Here is a 13440-nt window from a genome sequence, read left to right on the forward strand (position 1 = left end):
TCACAGAATGGGGCACGCTTACAGAACCAGACTCTTTCCAAACTGAAAGATTTGATGATTGACGCACACAGCGGCCGGCCGGGTGCAGGGCTGTCAATGCGCACGGTCATTGTCCAGAAATGCTGGCTTGGCGCTGCCTCTTGCTGGTGTCACCAAGGGTAGAGCTGAGGCTGCCTGGGAGTTTTAGCAGGGCACTGCCAGAAAGGTGCAGCTTTTGTCGTTCCCCTTGAACTGCTCAGCTGAGGAGGAAGAGGGGCTGGAGGAAGAGGCAGAAGTCCATGGAATGGTGAGCCGCTACGTCCCTCCACTGCTGCGCTGGTTCCCACTGATTCCTGAAGGAAGACATGGCTCATCATCCGCTGGTGCTGGTCCCAGGGTGAAGCAGCAGCTGGGGCTGCACTCGCTCAGCCTCTCCTGCAATTCCATCCCAGTCTTGGCCCGCGCCACATCCCAGCAGGACCGTACCCGAGGTCGGGGCTCTTGGGCTGCACACGCAGCGGGAGATGCAGTGGCACAAGCCCTTGGGGCCGCAGGGTTCATCAGCACGCTGCCTGTGGCACGAGGCTCCAACTGAGCACCGCGCTGGGCTCTGCCACCATCATTGGGGGTTCTTGCGTGTGGGGAGCTGTGGGCCAGGGCTCTTTGGGATGAGGGCCCATCCAACAAAGCAGGAGTTGGGCCAGGGCAGCTGTTGCTTGTGCAGCAACCCTGAGGATCCTCAGGCACAGGGAAAAGTAGAAATGAGGGCAGCAGCAGCACCTGCAGGAGGGGGCCATCGGCACATGGAGCTGCACTCCCCTCTTTAACCTGGAAAGGACTGAGGCACTGGGCCATAACTCCCACAGCTGAAGGCTGTTACTTGCACATCCACCTTTCTCCTCCCACTTTCCTGGGCTTTGGGTTAAATGTCTCCAGAAATAATGCAGCATCAAGGAGCACAAAACTGTGGACAGCATCGGTGCCTGTTGCGGCACATTCACCCTTCAGCTTTGCTGTGCGTGCCCCTGCTTGCAGGCTTGGCCCCGCAGGGACACGCAGAGCAACGCTGGCCTGGGAGGTGGCAGCTGGGATGCGCGTGGGGCAGGGCCGCCTGAGCAGGCAGAGCAAGGGCAGCCCTTCGTCCTGCAGGAGGAATTGCAGAGGAGAGGCTGGGGCTGGCACGCCGGCCGTCGGAGCAGCTGTGTCCCTCCGCACCGTCCCCAACGCATCAGACCTCGGTAAGCACACCCTAAGGCGAACGTGGCTGTGGCAGCTCAGCTCTTCGGGCAGCAGAGTGAGGTGGGCGGGATGGGGCATCGCCTTCTCACACCAAGTAAGGAGTGTCCAGCACTGCCACCCCGGCCGCTACCCCCGCCGTCGGCGTGCTCGATCGCCTTCGTCCGCAGGAGGTGGCCGGCAGCCGTGTTCATCACCATCTCCGTGCCCTGTCTGCAAAGAAAAGGGCAACTGAGCACCTGCAGAGCAGGAAGCTTTATGGCATTTCACCTTGGACAACCTGATTCACGTTCCCTGCCACAGCGCAGGGCAGGTAACGGGCACACAAAAGCCCCAGGGCTAACGCCGAGGTCTCCGCAGACAACAGAGCTGCGCCCGTTTTGTGCCTGCCAGCGACAGTGCCCTTTCTCAGCTGGGCCATTCTGGTCGGATTGCTCTGCACACAGGCAGTGTCAGGTTCCGAACGCTGCCAGGGTACATTTGTTTCTAAAATTGTACGAGAAGGACTTTAATTTATAAGCTATGGAAACATTTCTATGGGCCTACGAGGGTTTTAAACAAAAGCAGCAGCTATTTAGGGTTGAACATGACCGCATTAAGCCTTCAGATATTTCCGAGATTGCCAGGGCTTCAGAAAAGCACGTGGCTGCATCCAGAACCCGAGAAGTGCTCCCAGAAATCGGGGATGAGACGCGCCAGTTCCACGTGGTTGTTACACCAGTAACCACCAGCTCTGGGTTTTTTTCCCAACAGCTCGTTTGGCAGCAGGTAGAGAGCAGCAGCTCAGCACATGAACACGGTGCCGAGAGAGCTGCTGACAGGCAGAGGCTGAACGGTCACCTCTGTCCCCTGTACCCCCACCTCCCCAGGGACACCTGCCCTGGCAGCGCAGGGGGGAAAACGCTCCCAACCCAAGTGCCGGCTGGGGCAGGTAACCACCCCGTAACGCAAGCACATTTCTCACCTGACATAGACGCCAAAAATACCGAGCTCTGAGATGCACTCGGACACTCGTAGGGGACTGTGAGCCCTCAGCAAGTAATTCATTGCTGGCTGTGGTTTGATCTTATCCATCAAGATGTAGGAGGTTCTCTCAGGGCTGTCTCTGATCTTCTCCAGAACCTGCCTGAGCTCTTCACCATAGAGGTTGTTTCCTGACAACAAAACCAGTAAAAGTCAAGCACTTCCCAGAACAGCAGAAGCCGTTTCCCCCAGCTACGCAGCGCCTGCAGCCCGAACAGACCCAGCCTTTGCCTCCCCACACGCCAATGCGAGGGCCTAGGGAGCTCCTCCAGGAGCAGCACTACCTCACTGCCATGACATCCCCATGGCTACAAGAAGCTCCAAGCCACCCCACCCCACCTTTTATCCCTCAGCACAGCACCAGGAGCCATCCCAGAGCTAAAGCCTCTCCTGGATACAACACAAACCACACGGATCTGCTCCAGCTCGTACCTCCACCTTCTCGCTGTGGCTTCAGCACAAACCGGTCGGGGTCGGCGATAGCTGTAGCAGCTATCTTGTCACCTTCTTCGTCCTGGCAGGAAAGGATGGCAACAGCAAAGCATCAGGGAGGAGCAGGGGCTCCTCGACAGACCCCTCGAAGCAGGATCAACAGGGTCCCCCAGGGACCACAATAAAGCCCTTTCATCTTCTTAACCAAAGAGAAACAGCACGCAGGCCAAGCACACATCTGCGTGTTCATTCCTGCTCCAGCCCCGCTCACGCTCACCATGTCCAGGGAATAGAGCCCAGCAAATGTTGCTCTTATTCGAGCAACAGCCTCGGCACGGCCGGGCAGTAATCTCTCCAGCGTCCCCGGCCGGCTCAGCTCCTGCTGGACCTTCTTGGTGCCTGCGAGCTGGGTAGCAACGTCAGGGCACTTCACCGCCCTCGATCTCTCCAGCAGCAACCGTGCCTCCCAGTTCTGAAACAGAAAGAGAGCAACCATCCCGTCAGAAAAAACCAAAAGGTTTTCTCCACTCTTTTCTGTGTCCCACAGTGCCACGTCTACCTGTTTTTTTAGCACTTCCAGGGATGGGGACTCCACCACCTCTCTGGGCAGCCTGTTCCAATGCTCGACCACTCTTTCAGTAAAGAAAATTTTCCTAATATCCAATCTAAACCTCCCCTGATGCAGCTTGAGCCCATTTCCTCTCATCCTATCACTTGTTCCTTGGGAGAAGAGACCGATCGCCCTCACTGCCCCCTCCTGTCAGGCAGCTGCAGAGAGTGATCAGGTCTCCCCTCAGCCTCCTCTTCTCCAGGCTGAACACCCACAGTTCCCTCAGCCCCTCCCCATCAGCCCTGTGCTCCAGACCCTTCACCAGCTTCGCTACCCTTCTCTGGACACGCTCCAGCACCTCAATGTCCTTCTTGTACTGAGGGGCCCAAAACTGGACACAGTATTTGAGGTGTGGCCTCACCAGTGCTGAGTACAGGGGAACAATCACCTCCCTGCTCCTGCTGGCCACACTATTCCTGACACAAGCCAGGATGCTGTTGGCCTTCTTGGTCACCTGGGCACACTGCTGGCTCATATTCAGTGGCTGTCGACCAGCACCCCCAGGTCCTTTTCTGTTCGGCAGCTTTCCAGCCACTCTTCCCCAAGCCTGGAGCGTCGCATGGGGTTGGTGTAACCCAAGTGCAGGACCCGGCACTTGGCCTAAGCCAAGAAGAAACCCGCTCATTTTCCTTATTGTGCGAGTGCCAGGGACACCCACATGCACTGCGGAGTCACAGCTTCCCAATGCTATCACCCACGCCAGACAGGACTGACCCACCCCCAGGACAGGACAGATGCCCCTGGGATCACAGGGCATTTCAAACTCGCTGGGCAAGGCCACAGCGTGGGCAGCTTCTTGGAGCAGAGCCGTCAGTACTGACCTGCTGGTTGTAGTTCTTTGGCATGTAGCCCTCTCTGTAGTACACCACTGCTACCTCCTGGCCGTCCCTGGAACAGAAACCAGAAGCGTTCACAGAACCAGGCCAAGGGACTCTGCACCTCTGCCCGAAGCCCCCCAGCTCCAAGGGGGCTAAGGGGGCTGCAACAGGGTCAGGCAGGCAACGCGTTACAGCATTTGCCCCTTCTCCTTGGCCTCCTGGGCTGTTCTGCTCCTGGCTGCCTCTGCCAGAGGACTGCAAGCCCTGGCTCCTCTCCACTGAGCCCCAGCTGGCTTGCCCTGTCCTGAGACACGGGGAGCTGACACCTGGCCTCTGCCCTAACCAGAGTCTCAGTAATTCAGGCACCCAGCCCAGCAGGGAGGTAAGAACCTAATTTTTTAATTGCTTTTGCCACTAGGAGCCAGGCCTGGGAGATTCTTGAAGCTGGGAGGGAACGGGGTCCTTCTCCAGTGACAATTCAAGGCGGGACATCAACCCAACAACCTGCCGAGGCACCAAAACCACCTTGCCAGGGCAGGGCTGTGGGTGTACCTGTAGCACTACACACCCAAGCTTTGGCTACACAAACCGTGCATGTGGTCAGGGAAAGCAGCGCAGAAACTGCTGGCAGCCAGGCAGTGTAATTGCAAAGGCATTTGTCCGTGAGAGGAGAGGATGCTCTGGAGAAAGTACAGTGGATACACTTTCCCCTTAGCTGTCTGGCGATGACAAATGTATTCGTTAATTTAACACAGCAGAGGCACCAAAGGTCAAACCACGGAAAAATTAGCCTAACTACAGAAAAAAACATTGGCATGAAACCAGATCTTCCTTTAGGCTTGTACAGCTCCAAGCACATTACCCTGGAAATAGGACAAACGTCACACTTGGGACCAACTGCCAGCACTTGGAGTCTGCGACCCGCACGTCCTGGCCTCCACGGGGAGCGGGCAAGATGCTGAGTGCATTCGAAACAACAGATACCATAAGGACATGCAGTGCTTCCTCCTCTAGCACCAACAACCCAGCCCAACTCTCACTGGCAGGGCATCACGTGAACAGTAAACAGGAAACATCTTTGTGGAAGCCTCTGAAATAGCCAGGGCTTTTCGTAGCAGATGTACGTGGAGGAAGTAAAGATCCCGCAGAGCTCTGAAGGCTACGGCTTGAAGGAGGGAAATTATGTTTCCAGCTGAAAGGGACTGATGCGTGTATGCAAAAATCTCACCACTGTGGAAACAAAATCATTTCAGCTCTAAGTGGAAGCAGCAGCCTGGAGCCCGGAAGAGAACTGCTTTCTTGGAAAGTCACTATTTACACTCAAAACATACCACCAGCTTTGGTTGAAAATTCCCATTTACAGCCCTGTGCGTCCAACACACAGCCAGGAACGCGCACCTTGGCTCATACTCACATATACAGCCTCTTGGCATCATCCAGAGACCCCTTTTCAAACACATCTCTGAACTGCTTCCTGATGACCCGAATATTCCTGTTAAGAGAGGAGTGGGAGAGTCACCAGGCTGGGCACAGTTACTTGAGCTAGAAATTAGGTGGAGCCAGTGGCTCCAGCAAGGAGGATCTGTATGCTCCTTCACAAATAACCTCAGGCTTTGTACTACGGAGCCAGAGGAATCCTACACACCAAAACAGTCCCTGTTTTTAGCACCTGTCCTATGTTTCCAGCCCAAATACTGTAGGAATCAGAACACGTGCCTAAACACCCTGGATTTCTCCATACTTGCCTTCCACCTCCTAAAGTGTTTCTAAGAGAAGTCAGTATTTTGGTTTTTTTTATCCCTACACAACAGATTCACTCACTGTTGGCTTCAAAGCCGAGAGCTGCAGACAGACGAGTGACCTCCTGCATGTTTTACCCTCTGCGTGCTTTATCCTTCATGCTTTACAGTCTTTCCTCCACACAGCGGCAGTGTGGATTTGCTGATCCGGAGACTCTCACTGCTCCAGGGCAGGCTCAGGGCTAGACCTTAGCAAAACACCGCCTTCTCCCGAGTCCTTTACCCCACTGCCGCGTTGCTTACTTTGCCCAGATCTTTCACAACATGTTTGAAGCTTCGTTAATTAAACTTTTATGAAATACCCTGTGCCCAGTTCCAAGTCAGAGCACAAACAGGACCTTCATTAACCCCGCTCGGCTCCTTATTGTCTCGCCTACGAGACTTGGCCCACAGCAAAGCTACCGCTGGTGCAGCTCCGAGGACTACACAGGCACAAAATCAGCACAGAATCAGCCCTGGAGACCAGAGGCTTTGATGGCTGCTGGTATTTCCAGCAAAGAGCTGGTGAGAGGCTTTGGGAGGTTGGCGAGAAGACGAAGGTGGGTGTGAGGCTAGGCAGGAGGCCACCAAAGGAACGCTGAAGAGAGCTGCATAACAGACCACAGAGGTAAGTCCAAGATAAAGGCTGCCCTGTTACATACCAAGACATGCCCTCTCACAGTCGCAGAAACTATAAAGTGTTTTGACTTTATCCTTGAGTAGGTGACAAAGTAAAAAGCAAACAGATTCTGCACACCTCCATCTTTCCCTGGTCTGCTCCTATGCTCCCGCCGCCACACCATGCCTGCTGGAGAGCCTGGAGACACCCCACAAGCTGTCTCGAGGGAAACACCACGATCTGGCAGCAGTTCGCTCCGCCTCCCTTCTCCCAAACTGTACCATCTCCTTCCTTTCCCATGCCAGGAAAATTCAACCTTTACCTGTTCCAAAGCTCATTTTCTACACATCGCTGATCAAAAATGTTCCTCTGGACTTCCTCCACCAGAAACATCACCACAGCACTGGAAGAGACACCAAGGACATCATTAAGCCCAGAAACACTCCACGTGCACTCAGGATCTCTCTGATTCAGGCTTCCTGCACTGCTCCTGCTCATTTTCTCCAGTGTTTCTAAGTATCAGCAGCTTGTCCAACAAACAGGCATCTTTCAGAAAGCGCCATTTCAAAACCAAACACGTGCATCCCCACGGGAGATAACCCAGCTTCCAACACCTCCTCTCTCCTTACCTTTGAGAACCGTAGAGCTCCCAGGCTTTCGCGATACCCAAGGCAAGCCCTTTCGACGGGTTATTGGGCAGTAGGCGCGATGCCTCCTTAGACTTTCCCAGCACTTTCAACACCCACCTGTGGAACAAAAAAACAGCTGTAAATGCCGTGACAGCTCCCAACCAGACCTAGGGAGCAGGAGTCTGGAGAGGACGCAAAGACACGGAGCGCAGCAGGCCACACGGTACAGCTGCTGCAGTGCCTGGCGGCACGGGCCAGAAATGCTCCCTTACCCGTGGACTGCCACAGTGCGGGAGGTGAGGCCTCCGAAGCTGGCAGCAATGGTGTTTATTTCTATCTGCTTCAGAGCCGGTGTCCCATCCACCCCACAGTCAAACATGTAATCAGAGCGGTTTATGCCTAAAAACACAGACTGAAACAGAGGGGAGGTGAAGTGGGTTCTCCTGTTGCCTTTAACTGCAAATCCCTTCAATGACCTCACTTCAAAATCCTCCCGGGGCAGACCCAGTCACCTTCATTTTGATAAAATCCTCTGCAAGACGTGCCCGTGGGTGCTTTGCCCCTTGCTCAGGGCCCACAGCCCTCCTCAGTACTCCAGAGGAGTTAACAACACCCGTGAGAGTAAAGGAGCTTCTGCAGGGACAGCCTGGCCGGCACAGGTCCCAGCACGGCACACATCCTTGCACTCTCCCAAGGCTCCCAGAGGACAAAGACAAACCATATTAAATCCTCCCAGTCAAGGCCTGTTTCCAGCAGCACTAACCAAAGGCCATGACTGTCAAACAGGGTAAAGTCCTGAGCTCCCAGGCTGTAACCGAGACATGGCAGCGCAGGCAGCGAGCACCCTGACCACGGGACGGTTCCAAGCCTGCAGCAGCAAGCTTGCAGACGGAGACCAGGCGATGCCCCCGCAATGCAAAGGGGCACAGCTGCTGACCCCTGGGGTCTCCTGCCAAGGTACCTGAGCCAAGCCTTCCTCCAAAACTTGCATGTGGATTCTGAAGAGTCGAGCTGTGAAGTCGTCTACCTTGATGGTGCTAGAGGGAAAGACAGACCAGATCAGCGCCCTTACACTATCACAGAAGAACAAGAAAATTAATTTCTCTCCAGAAAAAAAAACCTTACCAGGGACATTCAACAGCACAAATAGGGCTGTGGCTAGACCAAGTCCTACAGGCACTGTTAAGCACCTCGCCACGACTGCACTCTTCATCAAGGGCCACAGGGCACAACCGTAATGCAAATCCAGTTTGCTCAGCACAACCACTCTACAAAAAGCACCGCTGTGCAGACGTGACTATGATTTGCAGGGCGGAGAGACGGGACAAGCAACAGCAAAGAAACGCAGCAGAATTGTGCAGATACAGGAAAGAAATCTGAAGTCTCTCTGTGCCTGCACACACAGTTCATAGAAGCAGCTTGATGAGCTTCTTCAGATTCCCCCTGTCCTGCTGGGCTCCAAATCCCGCACACTGTGGGGCCAAGTGCTTCAGTGGCCCTGCTAGAGCAGCTCTGGCTTTTCTTCAGGGTCCCAAACCCCTGAGCCAAGTGCGAGCGGCACCTCCAAGGAGCCGCCCTGAGACTGCGCAGGAGGCGGCACAGGGCAGGCACCTGAGTGCACACAAGCCCCAGGCGCTGCATTCCTTAACCACAGGCCTAAACATGCCCCACAAGCTCTGGTTGCAGCCAGCTCTGGAACAGGCACAAGCATTAAAACAGCTCTGAGGGGTCAGGCTTTAGCAAAACAAGAAGGATGCTGGAAAACAGTCTCCTTTGCTCTGTCCCGGTGCCAAAGAGCCAGCAGCACAGAACAGGCAGCAGGAAGGGAAATGGGTTTTGTGGAAGCATCAGCCCTGCAGATTATGGGGGTCACAGTCAGGTACGGTCGCTCCAGCACAGGGCAACAGCCACAGATAAATCCAGCAGAGTTTGCGAGCCAGAGCTGACCAGTCCTCCAGCACCCAGAGCTTGTGGGTCACCTCCCCGGCACGGCTGGGAAAGCAGGGGACAGGGGGTGACTGATCAGGGGTAGCTGTGAGGGAAGGAACAAACACCTTCTCTTCATAACTGTGGGCAGGCAGCAGAGCTGGTGGTTATCACACAGCCACAGGCAGATGCAAAATGAGACTAAAAGAGACTACTAAATCCAGGACCCAAAGAAGACCCCAGCAATTTGAATTTAAGGCCCAGGGGCCAACAAGCTCACAAGTAAGCATTCACGAGCTTGAGACACTGGCAAAATTGAAGATCATTGCAGGGAGTCAACTCTTGGACTGCTGTCCCATCTTCTGAGGCCCAAGGAGACCTCAAAACAGAGACTTGATGGAAACTAATCTTAGGAGAAACAATGCAGCAAAGGAGACAATTTCTGCAGAGGGCAGGAGTGCCTGCCTCAGCTTGAAGGACATGAACAGATGGAAGGTAGGCATGCCTGAAAGATGATAAATGCTTTGCATTTAAAATATTTCATTAAAATGCAGCGTGCAAGAAAGTTACCTGGCCAGAGTATGCTCTAGGAATTCTTTGTTTTGACTAATAGCATCCACCAGCAGATTAAAATCTTGCTGAACAGCATACGCTTGTTCAAACAGGGCACTTGGTACTGCAGACGGGAGCAGCGTGAAGGGAGCGTAATTCACCACCTGCAAACGAGGACGCAGCAGCAGAGCAGTCAGGTCTACGCAGTTTAAGTGGAGCCAAAGAGGAGCTTCCTCTGCTTACCCGAGGGCTGAAGCCACCCCCAGCCCTCCTTGGTGCACCCTGGACAGACACACGGCCTCAACCCCGCTGACCCCTGACTTCTGAGGGCTTTGCTTTAGGAGCCGTCCGCGGGGCGCTGCGGAGGCAGGAGCAGCGGCTCCTGAGCTCAGGTTGGGCTGAGTGCTTCCCTCTGAGAGATGCTCTGTTTCCACCTCAACTGGACAGCCCTGTCTCCAAAACACCCCAGTTTCAGAGAAAAGGTGAATCTGCCAGTCCTGGGTTTTGGCCATCAGAGTCGCTTCCTTTGATGCCTGCTCATTGAGTCCCGGGGGTGACTCCAGACCCCTGGCTCACCCCACAGCTCAGGCACAGGGCCACCCTCAAAGCCAAAATATTACACCAGAGAGAAGTTCCCAATTCACCTTCATTTTTACATGAGACAAGGGACACTGGCAGTGTGTTTGGCCTCTCCTCCCAGGCTCCCTCTTCCTCTCACCCTTCAAGGTTCCTCAGGGCCCTGACCTGACCATGAGGCTCACATCGAAGAGCAGCCCCCGTGGTGGAGACCTCCCTCCTGGTACCTCTGCCAGCTCCCACGGGGCACAGCTGCCTGCTCGCCCCCCGGCTCCTCAGGGACACGTCCCTGATGGTGTCCCACCCCTCTTGCACAGGGGTACTTCTTCCTCCGAGACCCCTCACGGCATCCCCCTCCAACAGGGCAACCCCCCAGCAGCGCTCCCGCCCCAGCCAGCTGCCAGAGGTTGACCAGGGGTAATCAGCCATCCTGATGGCATCAGCCACCCCTGTCCCCTCGTCCCAGGTACAGGGCGAAGGCTGACTTTTAACTGCGAGCATGCCAAAACCAGAGGCCCCTCCAAGAGACGCTCCCCTGGTTCAGAGAGTCATACTGGTGGTGAGAGGCTCAGAGAGGGATGAACTCCCCCCACCACACACACGCAGGGCTCCCAAATTTCCCAAACCTTTCCAGGCCTATCCGTCTCCTTGGAAAAGGGGAACTGTATCGCAGGGAGATGCGCTCGTCAGCAGGGTGGGGGGCGAGTTATAGCCCCCAGGTCGGTCGTGCTTCAGCCAGGCAGCCAGGTGCTCGCTGCAAAGCCACGCACGTCGCCGAGGGCTCGGCGAACCCAGGGATGGCCGCCGGCTCCTGCCCGCGCTCCTCGGGCCTTGCTGACTCACACCCTGGCCAGGGTGGAACAGGTCCCATGACTCCGCTCTGGCACTTACATCCGAGGCGTTGGGCTCCCTCTCGGTCCGCATCAGGACGCCTTCCAGGAGCGCCGCGTCCACGGCCACCGCCGCTGCCTCCCGGACGGCCGCCTCGTCACGCAGGACGTCGTCCCACGCCGCAGCCATGGCCAGTGCTGAGAAGGCAGAGCAGAAGTCGCCCACCTGGCCCCCAGAGCCGCCCCTTCCCCAGCAGGCACCCAGGCCTCGCCCCCTCCCTGGGGACGCCGGCGGCCGGCCCGGGGCTCCGCACCACCCTCGCTGCCCGGCTCCGGCGGCTGCACGGGGGCCCCGCACCGGCTGCGGGCACCTCCACCCCCCGCCGAGCCCGCGGCCCGGCCGGGCAGCGCCGAGCGCCGGCGCCCTGCCCCGCCTCTGGAGCCCGAGCCCACCGCTCGCCTCAGGAAGGCCGGCGCGGGACCCCTGTGGGGCGCGGGCCTGCGCCGCGACAGCCCCTGGCCAGCGCCGCCCGGCCCGGCCCGGCCCGGCCCGGCCCGCCCTGGGGCAGCTGGGCCCGGCCCCGCACCGGGCCCGCCCGCGGGGGAGCTGCGGCGGCCCCCGGCCCCGGCCCCGGGAGCGGAGCGCGGCCCCGGCCCCGCCGCCCCCACCTGCTCCCGGCCGCCGAGCCCGCCGCGCCCCGCCCCCCACCCCCATTGGACAGGCCTCCCACCCTCGCCCCGCCCCGGGCGCGGATTGGCGGCGCAGCCGACCTATCAGCGCGGGAGGACCGCGCGGCGGCCTGCCAATGCGGCTGCCCGGGGGCGGGGGGAAGGAGCTGAGGGAGGAGCGAGCGCTGCGTCACGGGGCGGTGTGACGTCATGCTGTGATGTCAGGCGGGCGGCAGCGACGCTGGGGCGTCCGGTGGGGCTCGGGGAGGTGGGCGCTGGGGGTGCTCGCCCGCAGCGGGGGGCTCAAGCTAATGGCCGCCATCCTCCGCTTCCGGGGCGACGCTGCGCGGCGCTCGCCTGCGGCGAGGAAAGTTCAGAGCCCCTCCGAGTCATTATCAGCCGTAATGACGTCATGAGCAGGCTCCAGGACAGTGGTGGGGGAGCCCAGGGTGCCCCCGCTGCGTGGGGGGCTGCGGGGCCCCGGGGAAGGGCCACCCCTGCGGGGCGCAGCAGGGCTTCCCCCCGGTTGGCGCTGTAGAGGCCACGTCCGGCGGGGACGCGGTGCGGCGCGGCTCGGGAATCGGCGCGGGGTTCGCTTGGCGCTGCTGGAAAGCAAAGGGGCCGCGGCGCCATCCCTGCGGTCGCAAAGGTGAGGTGGGCAGCGGGCTTCAACCGCGCCTGGGCCCGCGGCCTGAGGAACAGGCAGGGGCTTGCGAGGGACGTTCTCCAGAATGGATCCGTTGCCAACGCTTGACAAGGTTGTGTCTGTCAATATCAGGGGACAGTAATTTTATCAATTTAGTGGAGTAGATCTTGTTGTGCTGAACAGAAATACAGTGCAAATTCAGTGCAAATGCTGAACACGTTTCCCGGCGCAGCTCCCAGCCGGCCGCGGTGCCAGTGGTCTTCCCACCGGTGTGCACCCAAGGATCAGCATCCTGGCAGCGGGAGAAAGGCCCAGGACCCAGTGACTCAACTGGTGTGCTGCTGCTCTCCGGGAACAGCCTGAGAAAGGTACAAGCGGTGACGACCATCTCCCACTGCTGATGAATCAATCACAGAATACCCGGCGGTGTCCAGAAGAGATGTCTCCGAAAGCTGTTGTGTCTCCAGGATTCAGCCAACATCTGAAGACTTTTGATCATCAGGGGGTTGCTTGGCCAAGGCGTTCACCCCAGGAAAGGTTTCGTCCTCTGGCAGCGAAAGCCCCCAGCTCTCCGGTCTGAGGGAGAGTCCTCCATCAGTCAAACCCCGCCCAGATGGAAAAATCAGTGGTCCCCTGATTTTTCTTCGGTGCAGCGCCAAGCTCTGCTGCTTGTACATGCAGAGGGGGGACCCCCACGAGCATCTTCTCTATGAATGCCCATGACAAGCCACACGTTGCGGAGTCACTCTAAGAAAATTGGACTAGAAGAAAGCTGCTGTGTTTTGTAAATCTGAAGACATTTGCAGTCACAAGACCTCAGCCACTGAACTGGTGGGTTCGAGTTTGTGCTGTCCCTTGGAGGCAGCATGCGGCAGGGCCGGCAGAGTGCAGGCAGCAGAGCGTGGCGGTTTGCACGTCAGCTCATCGGCACTTTCTCTTGCACCGGAGCTGCGTCACCCATCGCCTTCGCGGAAGCTGAAATTGGCCCTTGGCAGGCTGTGGCAGACAGAGGAACCGCAAGCCTGGCTTGGGAAATTAAAGCACCTGAATCGAACCGATATTTGAACAACTCCATCTTTCCATAGCTCCCAACGCCGAGAGCGTGGGTGTGGCTGGG

The 13440-nt window shown here is 57.6% G+C and overlaps 1 protein-coding gene across 1 annotated transcript; it reads right to left on the minus strand.

The window, feature by feature from the left end:
• Positions 1–1261: 1261 nt before the first annotated feature.
• GSS (glutathione synthetase) lies at positions 1262–11198 on the minus strand. The gene is given in 13 exon segments (XM_075721086.1): positions 1262–1351; positions 1353–1428; positions 2180–2369; positions 2671–2752; positions 2948–3142; positions 4102–4168; positions 5513–5590; positions 6818–6898; positions 7125–7241; positions 7397–7536; positions 8086–8161; positions 9621–9766; positions 11070–11198. Coding segments are annotated over 13 exon segments (1425 nt in total). The 3' UTR covers positions 1262–1303.
• Between the last annotated feature and the right edge of the window lie 2242 nt (positions 11199–13440).

The sequence above is a fragment of the Pelecanus crispus genome, chromosome 14, assembly GCF_030463565.1.
Source record: "Pelecanus crispus isolate bPelCri1 chromosome 14, bPelCri1.pri, whole genome shotgun sequence".
NCBI classification, from domain to species: Eukaryota; Metazoa; Chordata; class Aves; order Pelecaniformes; family Pelecanidae; genus Pelecanus; species Pelecanus crispus.